The following is a 13,621-nucleotide window of genomic DNA, read 5'->3' as shown; positions in this document are numbered from 1 at the left end:
TAACAGGTAGTTCAGTGTTATATGCATTGTAGCCAGGTGCCGCCGTGCCTCATACATGTACCTGTGAAGCTGGTGTGCTACACCAAAGGGCAGTTATGAATATGCGGTACTAGGCACAACTTGTCTCTTTTTAACAACATAGAGAAATTCTGCTTGAGCCTTTTCCTCTGAAAATGAGAGCTTATGTGCAATGGTTGATAAGGCTTAAAAGACAATACAGATGACCTTAAAAAATGTTTTCAATTGATTTCACCCAGCAGTGCCAAGCTGATCGTAAGGTTAAACTTCCACAAGATGAAACAGTGACACATGTAACTGCCTATAATTGTATATTTCAACACCTGCCATACATGTACTACTAGGTAATTTGTGAAAATTTCAAACATACCGAAATGTTGACTTATTGATAAATGCTGTGTCATGCTCGCAACAAGCACAACATTAATCAATGACATGTTGACCACATTGAAAATTAGCAAATCTTTTCAAGACTCCCGAGTGCGACCGGATAGAATTGGGTCAGATCAATAAGATTAGGTAGGATTAATGAGGAGATGCAAATCCCCTCCCTTCTTGTGTCACATTACTGTTGTTGGATGTAACTGTTCATCCATCTGTGCTTGGTACATGTCGTTAACACCATTGTTACCAAGCTTTAGCTTGATGCAGTGTGCACATATCAAATACACACATAATACCGAATTTACCATCTGTGAGGGGTTTTGTATCTAAAGGATGTCCTAAGGGATTGTCTGACTGCGATTAGGATCGTTATGATGTCATTTTGTGATGTTGGCACATTGTATGTAAGAAGTTTATTTAATGAAGTGCTAATCTGGGGCAATGGATTCAATTGTAGATAACGTAATTTGAGACTTGTAGATTGTAATTATTGTAGATACTTAACTGTAGACACTTAATTGTAGATACATACCGATACATGTAATTTGAAAGTAAATTGTAGATACGTAATTGTAGATACGTAATTTGAAACATACAGTCATAACTTTGTCCAACTTTAGATAATCTCCAAGCAGATTTTTGGCAGCTGCAAATTTGCAAGACAGTACAATGCATATCAAATTGGCAAAAAAAAGAAGTGTCAAATTGGCAAGACATCAAAGATAGTACAGAAAATAAAGCCAAATAAAAACGCCTAAAAATACATAAAAAAGAAGCTTAATCTCTACTTGGAGAACACTTCAGATACATTTCACAAATGGGAACATCAGGCATATCAGGATCATGTGTTGGCAAAAAGATGAATTATGAAATTCAATGTTTGTTTTACTTGTTTTGTTTGTCTGAAGATATTAGTCATCAATGACTTTATTGTACAGTGTAGCATGTAGTTGATGTAGTGGAAAAGAATGTCAGTGAAAAGGTCGAGTTTTTATCTTGTATTGAATGTCGTCTGTCCACAGAGTCGACCATGCTGACGTTTGCTGACGGGCAGTACCTGACGGTGTCTCTGCTGGGGCCGGTGCAGACGGAAGCGGAGGACATCACCCTGCGGTTTCGCACGGCTTCGTCGTACGGACTTCTCCTGGCCGTGACCTACGAGGGGGGCTCGCAGGAAAACGTGCTGATGATGGAGATCGAGGCAGGGAGGCTGAAGCTCACCTTCAACCCTGGTGAGTTCAACGACCTATCATATCACTATGTCATCATGTAGGCTACTTCACGGTTTGAAGTGTGCATGCATGTGCCGTGTGATGCACAGTGTAGTAACTTTCCGAAATGGCAACATAACATCTTTGCCCATTTTCTGCATGTTAAAGGCATCCAATGTGATTTCAGAGCAGCAAAACTGGAAATATTGTGAATAAGGCAATCTTTATGATATTGACACTTACTGCTTCACAATACTACATTGTACATTTCAATCAGTATTTCATACTTTTGAGCATTTAAAACTGCAGAAGCAAGCCTAAAGATGAGTCCTTTGTTTTATGGGTGGTACTTTAAAAATCAGCCAAAGGCCCTTCCAATAACCGTTTTCCGCCAGAATTTTGGGTAGTTTTGCTCCATGAGAGTCAAAATGCATAAGGATAGTGTGGTTTTAACTAAGTATTTACTTGTAGATAAGACTATTGAAGAATATTGACTTTAAAAAATGGTATTTTTCAAGCCCTAAAAACTGCATTGGATGCCTTTAAACCAGTGTCAGAGGGCAACAAAATTTCTAGTTTTTTTTCCCCCAAAATCAGGCGAAAATCAATGCACGCACTGATGTCATTCCATAAAAATCACTTGCTGTGGCCTCATCATTAAAAGCAGGGATATGCCTTTCTGTCAGTGTGTCAAAAAACCTACAGTCGTATACACATCTGGAGCAATTACAAGTACTGCTGTATTGAGGTCAGCTGCACTGGTGCCAAATGGCAGCCACTTCTCACCACTTTACCTCCCTCCCATCAATTCTGCGCCCTCGCAATTCAGCCCCTGGCTGTAAGGAGACTTACCAGCCCCCAAAGCAATGTATCGTGATAAATGACTTTTCAATCAATAGCGCTGCAAAGTGATCATAAAATCGATAAAAAGAAGGACTAAATATGATTGATTTGCGAGTCGATGATCATGATATTATTAAATAGTAATACACCATTCAACAATTGTTCGATAATTGATTTTTACTTGAGGGATAAACAACGGAAAAAAAATATATCGCCAAATATAAAACTTTACGAAGTATTCAAGAATAAAATGTGTAAATCTTTTGTAACTCATGATGATTTCTATCTTCCCTTCCAGGCCCTGGTCCAGACTTCTTGTACGGTGGGGAGGGTCTGGATGACAACAACTGGCACACAGTGCAACTCAGGCGCCGCGGTCGCCAGCTTAATCTTCGGGTGGACGATTTAGATGTACCCGGTAATGCAAGTTTCCTTGTCTTCTGTCTGTGGAACTTACTCTTCCTCCCCCCCTCCAGGCTTTAGGTGGTGGACTATTCCTCTTGCTCCAGCGGACCCTCCGTAGAGCCTCCGTAGTACACTCTCTCACTGAAGAAAGTCCTCCTCCTGGGTGCCGGACCACTCTCCAGCCTACAGAGAAAACCTCTCCGTCTGCTATTCCTATTTCTCTCTCGATATGTAAAGAAAGAATTAGTTTAACTTCGTATTTAAGTCTTTACGTTACCTCTTATTGTCTAAAGTTCTGGACCCGCCTTGCCAAAAGGCAAGTTTTTTTACGGTTATGTACCTACGATTGTAAAGAAAAGAAAAATTTGTTGTAAAAATCGAGAATCATCTCACGATGGATCCCTGTATTGGTAGTTTCCTGATTAACGGTGTGCATTTTCTCTTTTTTAATGCTTACAGCTATATATCCTTTCCCATTGGGGTCAGGTTTGTTCGTAAACAGTTTCATGTGCTTCACTCCTATGTGTTGTAGAATACATACCTTATATATCGATATACCCCATAAGTTCATCATACTGTGCTTGCATGTGCTGTGTTACCCTTGTGCTGTGATGTGTCGTAAAATAACCAATTGCGCCTTATAGCTTCTTGCATGGTATCTACTACTAACCATTGTAGCCTTAGCGCATCTTCCGAAGGACATCATATAATTAATTAGCTAGTGGCACAAACACCATTGAGTAAGATACAGCACATTCCAGTTAATTGCAGTCTTTATTTCTCACTTTATGTTCATTCCAACTTCCAAGTATTTCAAGTAGATAGAGAAGAACTCATGTATCAGATTCGTAAAGAGGTCAAACATTTCATGTCCTACATTTGAAAAAAAAGGAAACAAAGAACAAAGAAACTGTCTGCTACAAATACAAGGTGCCTGATCACATCTAAAGCTGGCAACTGTGGGGAGGTCACAAGTTTGAAATGATCGTGACAATTTTGGCAAACAGTTTTGCAAATTTAGAAGAAAAAAAGACAACTGCCATAGGCATGGAGAATGGCCAATGCCATAACTAATCCAGAGAGTGCTTATCATCCTTGACAAGTGAGTATCATTTCAGAATTTATTTATCTACCTATGTTTGTTGTTTTCTTCTTACGACTATTATGCCTGAGAGCCTTCTTATCAGCAGAAGATGTATAATTGGTCCATAGATGTTAATATGAGCGTATACTCAAGTAAGCCCTTGTGACAACCACGTGACTGTATATTCTTTAGATAAGGTTAGAAAATGTCTAGTACGCAAGATACTGTCTGCTGGCATCAGAAATGATCCATTTTGGAGACATTTTGTCTGTTTTGTGTAATACTGATTGCAGTTTTATCCAGCTGCTGCAGTTGTTAACAGTTAAATTAGTCAAAAAAATACATTTTTTTCAGGAATAATTATACATTAGAAGATAAATGCTGATATGCAATGAATTAACAAAGAACACGAAGAAGGAAAAATGGCCTGGTTCAAAATTCAGTACAATTTCTTTTGTTTGTATTATTATTATTTTTGTGCAATTAACTGGAATGAATTGTATCTTGACAATGTCATACAAGTCAGCTATACTTGCTGCATCTGCAGTTGACAAAGTACAGATCAAATACTGCCGTGTCAAACCCCAAATTTTCTATTGGATAGAGAGCGGACAGAACCCATCCTGCTGCCCTGTAAATAACATCACAGCCGACCAATAGAAGGCATGCGTAGCCTCCTCATATATATATAGATCCCGTAGCGTATGAAAACCCCGGTGATGTAATGTTCAAGTGAAATCTTCCCCAGGAGTATGGTCCGGGTACGTAGTTCTGCTATAGATATAGCACGTTTTTTTACAAACGATGTACCCCACAAACTGCAAGAAATACCAACAACAAAAAAAGAAAAACACGAAAATGCTGACCCGGCGGTCATGACGTTGAAGATCTCAAAGCCGTTCTGGAAGACCACTTCCCTACCTGCAAGCTGTAGGGATCGATGCTGTAGATGACAGGTTGTTGGGAATGGTGCAAGATTTCTCCAGTTTCAGGTTTTCTCCCTCCACCAAGGGTATGCTTTCCTCAGCCTCCTTGGCTGGGGGTACCCTTGGTGGTGACAATGCCTTTTGTAATGCCTCCAGGTTTCTTTGGTGAAAGCTTCCAAATGTTACAAATCCCGGAACCTGGTGAGCTATGCCCCTGGACATCTAGCATATATACTGTTCATCATTCGAACTTGATAAGCATGGAAACCATGTTATATTATTATATACACCTACATCTGTGCTCGTGTTTGCCATAAAAAAAACCTGCCCATGACAGCTTCTGTTAGCATGCCGCATTTGAATGTGCAAGTGTCGTGTGTTGTGTGTGTGATACCCAGTGAGTTCTCTAGGTGGTGGAATGCCATGTGTATGCTGTGGTGTTGCTAACATTAGTATGTGGTGCTGTGTTGTGTTGTGGTGTTGTGTTACATATCATTGCTGGTGTTGTCCTGGTGCTGTGTCGTGCTGTGCTGTGTCGTCTTGTGTTGTAGCCTGTAACGTGTCGTGGTGTAACGTTGGTGTTGTCACGTGCCGTGTTGTCTGGTGTTGTGTTGTAAGTGGTGTAAACTTGTCTTGCCTAGATGTCAGTAAAATTGGTGGATGTTGTAGACCATACATGTAGTTGTGACCATTTGTCCATATTCTGTCCACAGTTCACTTGGTGTACATGTATTTTTCATTGTCTGGTGTGTATAATGCATTGTCATGGAAATCTTTGTACGTACTTGGAATATTGCTTCCCATGTCTACATCTTCTGTGTTGTGTCAGATATTTGGCGTTGTGACTAACAATTTGATGCGTTTTGCAAGTATACATGACTAAATTATTGCAGTGAACAGTCCAATGACAGGCACATTCCTTGGCTGAAGGGGGCAGCAATATTTGTGTTGCATGTACAAAGATGTACAACGACTTCCCTGCTAGATGATAAACTGGGGTTGTGGCCAGTTCACTTGGGAAGGAGGGCGTTCCAGAGGGTTGGAGAGTGAACTGCTCACAAACCCTTCAGTCAAAAAAGATGGAAATTTTTATAGGAACTTTGAACCATTTGACAACAAGTACACAAGCTGCCAAATTGAATCTTTCATGCACATTGATTGAAAGGATCATCATCAATTGACTAAGAATCTAGCAGGGATGATGTCTGGGTGAGGAGAGTCCTCCAATCTCCACCGTGCTAACTTTGCCCTGTCCTGACATCCCCGTCTTTAGGTACTGTCTCCAAGTCGAGCGCTGTCCTGGACTTCAACTCCATAGCCATTGGCAGTCTCCAGAAGGCCAAACCCGACGGCACCTCGCCGCCCAGCTTTGAGGGCCAGATGCAGAACTTTGTGTTCAACGGGAACCCCTTCATCGAGATGGCCATGTCGGGAGGGGTGGACATGATCCAAACCAACGCCCAGTTCGGCAAGGGCACCAAGGTCATAGGCAACCCCATCACCTTCCGAGATCAGGCCAGCTACGTCAAGCTCCAGACTCTCGAAGCCTACTCCAGCATGAACCTGGTCTTCAAGTTCAAGACGACTCAGCCCGATGGGCTCATTATGTACAACGGCGGGGATGGAAATGACTTCTTAGCCCTGGAATTGGTGAAGGGGTACTTACAGTACGCGTTCAATCTGGGCGATGGGGCCACCATGATGAAGGGGAAGTCGGACATGTTGAACGACAACGAGTGGCACGAGGTCAAGATCACTCGTGACGAGAACTTGAACCACCGGCTGACCATCGACGACTTGGCCGTGCAGAAGACGACCAAGGGTTCCAAGAACTTGGACCTGAAGGGAGAGATGTACGTGGGAGGGTATCCGGAGCAGAAGTACAAGGAACTGCCCCTGATGGTGGAGGCGCGGGCCAAGCAACTGGGCTATCAGGGCTGCCTGGCGTCCATCAACCTTGATGGGAAATATCCAGACCTACTGAAGGACAACAAGCGGCTGAGCGGATCCATAGTAGCTGGATGTGAAGGTAAGGATTTTGTACCTTGTGCTTGTTTTTTTTTTGCGTAACTGATAAACTTGCAGCATAACTCAAGATGCAAGGTACAAGGTGCATAAGACAAGACTGTAAACATTGATCCTCTCACACCAGGGAGGACCAAATTCTTCTTTTATCAGTGCAATGGAACCTTTATCATGCTTGTAGTGTATCTCTCCTCAAACACGGGATCTAAAGACAAGCTTTGTGTCCCATCCAAGAGGATGTAGTTCTTAATTCAAGGTAGTCATCTTAACCTGAATGGAGTGAAGAAATAGGTGTAAAGTGCCTTCCCCAAGGACACAATAGTGGGGCCAGCCAGGGATACGAACCTAGAAAATTCAGAAAATTCAAACAATCTGAACCACAAGACCACATCATCAGCTTCAAGATAATACCACACAAGTAATCAGAAGGGTCTGTTTTGTTTTGAAGCTGGTTTTAGTATAATAATTAGACATTGCAGTGAACAGTCTTATACTCCAGTGTAACCCACAGCTATGTACATGTACATGGCCGTTGGTTTCTGGTTGCAGAATAAATTGAGAGTATTCTCTTATGTGGTATATTGCATAGAAATGGCAAACTTAACTCATACCCTCCTACAACTTTTGGCACGATGGACAGCAAGCTTACTGAACAGGAAACTACAACCTAATTCATTGATTCCACCTGTAGGAGCAAGTATGTTCTTTGAGAACCTAAAATTGAACACATATCCCTGGGCATACAATGATAACTTTTACAAAAATAAGTTTGGGGAGTCAGCACAGCAACATCAAACAATTATCCCACAAAATTCTTAAGTGATAAAGTTCTCAAAATAGCACACAACTGCCAATAAAGTTGTATTACCGGCCTTATTTTCCATTTTGATACACTTTCAAACAAGGCAATTGGCTGTCAGATCCAACAAGTACATCTGAGTTCCAGGAATCTCCCAAGGGTACCATACCTACATAAGTACACATATATTACAGCGCATCCAAGTCTTTTTGATGGCCAATTTGACTGATACGTCTATTTATAGTGGCCCAGAACTGCCTTGGATTTGAAATATGTCAAAACTGACCTGCTCTTTACGACAGTCTGCCATATTTTTTCCTTTGTTGAGGTCAATCCTTACCATTATTCTTTGCATGTAACTATGCATGTAGTTAAGGTTTATGGTTATGACAGTATTTGGAAGACTTTTATGAAGAACAAATGAGTGAGGCAGTTCTTCTTATCACATTCATCATTATGCATCACCACTAGTTATTTTCTCTATTAAAAATATGGCCTATGACATATGATAGAATTATCATTTAAAGTTGATTCAACACTTCATGATTTGCCTTTTCTTTGGAAAGTCAGGTTACAAAATATTGGCTAAATATCATTTGGAATTGGTACATGAAGGCACCTTGAGATACATGGCAGAATCATATTGTAAGGGGCTGAACCCATTTGAACAGACATGGCACTAAAGCACCCTCTATCAGAAAGGTTGTGTACTACAGCTTGTCTCCTCAGACAATTGTTACCTTAAAGTGAGAGACACATAAGATGGTCATATTTGTTTTGCTTTGCTCTTCACAGTTGTTTTTATTGCAGAATACATTTATAATTATTTAGATTAATTTATGTACATTGTAATATATTAGTTCAATTTAGTCAGAATATTCTTGTGGCAGTTATGCACAGTTTTGGTAGAAGAAGATACCAAAATACTAGAGTTGGATAACATTATGATCAGTTTTTAAAGGATTGAATAATGATTTTTTTACTTGCTACACAATATTTTAATGATATAACACAACTGCACCACAATAGCTTAGATATGGAGTTTTAGATTTCACCACTCTTGGCCTTCTCAGACACAGTTGTTTATCAAAACAAACAAAGTTATTTGTTTTTTCTCTTTAATATCTTGAAACTGCAAGTCAAAATTACTGTCAAACAGAATCTTATTAGTATATAGCTGGTGATCACTTTTCCAGTGTGCTACTTTTTCATGACAGGGACCAGGTTTAACGTCTGGCACCACCTGCATTTCTAACTTGAATAGATAGGGGAGCTTTTGCTCCATGTATGGCGATCCCATCATATGAGATTCCAAGAGCATTAAAAGGATAGGGCACAAACTGCTGCTGTTGAACAGCACAAAACAAATCAGCTTTGTATCCATTATCCAAAAAATTACACAGCTGAAGTGCCCTGTCCTTGGTACTGAACACACCATTCACACAGCTTTAGGGACCTGTCCATGGTGCAGAACACACCATTCACACAGCTGTAGGGACCTGTCCATGGTGCAGAACACACCATTCACACAGCTGAATGGACCTGTCCTTGGTGCAGAACACACCATTCACACAGCTTTAGGGACCTGTCCATGGTGCTGAACACACCATTCACACAACTGAATGGACCTGATCACTGTAAACCAAGCAGCGTTCAAGATCAAAATAAATGACTGGGTAACAACACAAAAGGACAAAAACTCACCCCTTACTCTATGGTGGTAAGACCTTTTGAACTTCCTTGTAAACTAGTATTCGATTTAACTCCCTCTCTTATCATTATTTTCATATGTATTCAATGGCGAATTCTTTTCCTTTTGTACAGTCATTTATTGGTTTATTTCATTTCAGTTATTTATATTTTGTTATGTATGGACTACTTCATCTAAGGCCACACCAATTTAATTTGTTGGTTCTCGGATTTTTTCAGAAAAAATATGAAGCGACAGGGCGAAAAAAATAAAAATAAAAACAGGTCTAGGCATCCTATTATAGGCTTAAATGCTACAAAATGAGCCATGAAGTCAACACAAAAGGCTGGGTTAAAATTTAAACATTGAATTTTGAACTTTTAATCAAACCACTGCAATGATAGATGGGAAAACTGTAACAACTAGGAAGAAAAGGACTTTCCTCAACTGTTGGGGGGCAAAACATGAGCATTTTTCAGTTGATTTAGGACCAGAATCAAATTTTTTTTTTTTGCAAATCAGAAAAAAATGAAGAGGCGAATCCGAGAACCAACAAATCAAATTGGTGTGGCCTAAAGTTGTATATAATTTGTCTTTACTCTCCGAGTCCACATTTTGTTTACTTCATTGTTAATTTGATTTTCAAAGTGTTTGGTTGCATGTTATGTTTTCCAATCACTTTCAGTTATATCATTTTCTATTATTTTGACCTCTGACCTCCCATTCATTTCATTTTAAGTTCTATATGCTGAGTTTGGTTAATTATCCTCTGTTATCTCAGGATAAATCTTTGTTATGAATTTATTATTACTATTTTCCGTTATTTATGGTTTATCATAATTTATGTTTGATTGATTTATTATTGTTTTTACTATTTTTGTTTAGTTAGTTGGACTCCAGGAAGAGTAGTGTAAACTTTATGTATTACACTAAATGGAGATCGAAATAAAACAAACAAACAAACCTGTCCATGGTGCTGAACACACCATTCACACAACTGAATGGACCTGTCCTTGGTGTTAAACATACCATTCACACAGTTGAACAGACCTGTCCTTGGTGCTGAACACACCATTCACATAGTTGAACAGGCCTGTCCTTGGTGCTGAACACACCATTCACATAGTTAAACAGACCTGTCCTTGGTGCTGAACACACCATTCACATACTGTAAGTCTCTTTAGATTCGCGGGGCCTAAAGTTCGCGGTTTCGGAAAAATGGACAATCCGCGGTATTTTTAGATTCGCGATTTCTCTTTGGCTATTCAAAAAAGAATTTGTAAAATGCATTTTAAGAATAAGAAAAGTTCGTGTCCCAGCATTTATCTCCTAAAACGCGGCGCAAAAAATTGTTTCCTGCACCGCGCTAGGCTGCCTGCATGCTCTGTCGGTATGCTTCGGTATGCAAATGTTGCATCACATGTCCGCATTACGCGTCTCTGATTGGTTGTCGCGTCGTGCCGGCGGTAATACACATTCAAACTGAAGCGCGTGAAACAATTTTCTTCGTTTGGAAATATCGCTAAAGCGCTATTTTCCACAACTACACATCGACACTGTAGTGAAGAAATGCATAATGAAAAGAATCTTTCAGGAAAACATGTATTGCTATGCCAATTTATGGCGTATTCGGTAAGATTTTGGCGTTCGATGAATGCGGAAGTGTCCCAAGGTCGCCTTCTTGTAGCCACGTTACGCTAGCATTTCTACCCATCAAAACAAGAAAAAAAAGAGAACCAAGTAATATTTCCCAGGTACCAACAATTATAATTTATATTTTTCGCCAGAATATTTGTAGATATGCCCGATGTGCCCGCATTTTAGCGGTATGGCCGGCGCTCTACACGCAAAGATTTTTGTCGGGCGTTAACGTTACGTGGTTGACACGGCCAGTGCTATCGCTATTTGGTGTCTCATAATATTATTTTTTTTATAACAGTTTAACTTAGTAATAGTTTTGATACAGTACTCAACTACGTACATCTGCTAAGAATAAAGTCGATTTGCGGTGATTTGTGGATAGCGTGTTTCGCTTGAACTCGAAGTCCGTCGTGAATGCATGTGGGGAGGGGGGCACACTTACGCAAAACATATTCGCGGGGAAATAGATTCGCGGTACAAAGGTCCCCGCGAATTCCGCGAATCTAAATATACCGCGGAAATTTGTAGACTTACAGTAGTTGAACAGACCTGTCCTTGGTGCTGAACACACCATTCACACAGCATACCATGTAGGAGAGACACCTTCCTGTTAAAGTAAAAACTGCATGCAAGATAAACAAAATAAAGGGCCCTGTCCTTGGTTCATAACACACCATTCACACAGCTGAAGGAACATATACATACCAGATCCCCCATCCATAGTTTGTTTTTTCATGTGCATACCATGTAGGAAAGACACCTAACTGTTTTAGTCAAAACTGCATGCAAGTTAAATTATCCATTATGACTGTGCTAGTGAATCTTGGAAACAGTTGCTAGCTTATCTTATCAATGTACAGTTTTAAGAGCAAAGTGTAGTTATTAACCATGGAAATTCGAGTTCTTTGAACTAGCAGGACGTTTTCAACATTTTAACAAGGCATTCATGTGAAAGGTACAGTAATTACAATCAATGAAAATTGACTGTTTGCCCAAATTGTACCAGGCGCCATGTTTAAATCTTTGATATCTGTTTGCCTCAGATTAGAAGTTGATATACATTTTTTAAAGTCATTTACTTCTGTTGCCTATAACATGACAAACTTGTATTGCTATTTCTATGGACCCTTTCAAAACTAATAAGAACAAATAAGAAATGTAAATTTTAGTAAGTTTGATGTGGTACATGAAAGATTGGCCTCACATACAGTTTCCTTTAGGTTTCTGATAGCATATTTCAACACACTGATATCAATAGATCTAGAGTAAAGTATCTTGTTTGTATTTTCCCTTCTTAACCCCAGTATAAACTCACAAACTATGCAAGGAAGAAACAAAAATGGTTCAAACTGCAATGGATTGAAACATTCCAATGCAATTCTATGATACATCAAGCAATAAATGACAAAGTCAAGACTCCACAATTTTGATTGTTTCCATATCTTTAATAAAATCTTTATAATGGTAGATATACATGTACAGTAACCTTTTGAAGTTTTCAACTCCATCAATATTATCACTGTAACAATTCTTACTGTATTCAAGGTACTTGTACATGTACAGTGTACAATGTACTGATACTTGGTACACATTTTCCTTTGTGATGAAGAATGATTAACACTTGGAATACTGGGTACACAAGCAAATATAGTTACTATTTAAACCTTGTCAACATTTAGGTGTATAACAGTTCACTAGTTTCACTTTTTTCCATGCATGCATTACAATTTCAATGTTAAATACAAAAAGGAAAAAAATTACACTTAAGTTAGGTTAGCATAAGGTAGTCGGGATTTTCCAGCCTCCATGCATGTCACTGATCTGTTCCATTTGCAGGCTCCAGTTTGCTGAAAAAAAATTATGAAAGATTTTAAGAACGACATACTTACCTGTTGGTCAGTTGACCTGTATATGATGTTGTTGACTGACCAGTGGTGTCCTTGTTGTTCCAGACCTGACCAACTCGTGTGCAGGTGACCCCTGCAACGGTGGGAAGTGTAGCCAGCAGTGGAACAGGTATGAGTGTGACTGCGGGATGACAACGTACACCGGACCAACTTGCGAAAACGGTGAGTACAGAATCCTTTCAAATAGTAGCTTGTTTTTTGATTTGTACAAAGCCATAAACATGTGTTACTTCTAGTTAGAGCTTTCATGAGGTACTTGATCATGATTTGGCATTCAAGTTTAACCTTCCCAAGTGCAAGGGCTGATTTAGAGGTGGTCGCTATAAATCAGCCCATGACATTTGGAAGGTTGATATGTGGAAACACCTGCTCTCAGTTGTGGTAGAGCCACCTGTCTGTTTTTGGTCTAAACTGCAGGAGGTCAATGAGTGGCCCCTTCCATTATTTATCATGGCGACTCTTGGCTCCCTCAGGAATTATGCATGGCTACTTCCTCAATCCACTTTTCCGCCCAAAAACAGGTTTGCTGATCGTTCCCCACAGATAAAGTAAAACATGATGCATCTGCGCATATCTGCTGATGTTTTACTCTGAAAGGGCAGACTGTAGTTCCGCCCATAAAGGGGACTTGATTATATCTTTGTTTTCACTGTATTTGCACATATCTGCACCATCTTCCATCCGCAAC

At 39.8% G+C, this 13,621-nt stretch overlaps 1 protein-coding gene across 1 annotated transcript in view; it reads left to right on the top strand.

The window, feature by feature from the left end:
• LOC109482715 (neurexin-3-like) overlaps positions 1-13,480 on the top strand; it is a 93,491-nt gene extending 80,011 nt beyond the window's left edge. The window contains exons 15-21 of the mRNA XM_019785534.1: positions 1,425-1,634; positions 2,755-2,874; positions 3,321-3,347; positions 5,028-5,072; positions 6,145-6,900; positions 12,979-13,095; positions 13,455-13,480. Of these exons, the coding sequence (XP_019641093.1) occupies positions 1,425-1,634; positions 2,755-2,874; positions 3,321-3,347; positions 5,028-5,072; positions 6,145-6,900; positions 12,979-13,095; positions 13,455-13,480 (1,301 nt within the window). The remainder of the gene's footprint in view (positions 1-1,424; positions 1,635-2,754; positions 2,875-3,320; positions 3,348-5,027; positions 5,073-6,144; positions 6,901-12,978; positions 13,096-13,454) is intronic.
• The last annotated feature ends 141 nt before the right edge of the window (positions 13,481-13,621 follow it).

Source organism: Branchiostoma belcheri, unplaced genomic scaffold (genome assembly GCF_001625305.1).
Source record: "Branchiostoma belcheri isolate BF01 breed outbred unplaced genomic scaffold, Haploidv18h27 scaffold60, whole genome shotgun sequence".
Taxonomy (NCBI): Eukaryota; Metazoa; Chordata; class Leptocardii; order Amphioxiformes; family Branchiostomatidae; genus Branchiostoma; species Branchiostoma belcheri.
This window is presented reverse-complemented; position numbering and strand designations above follow the sequence as displayed.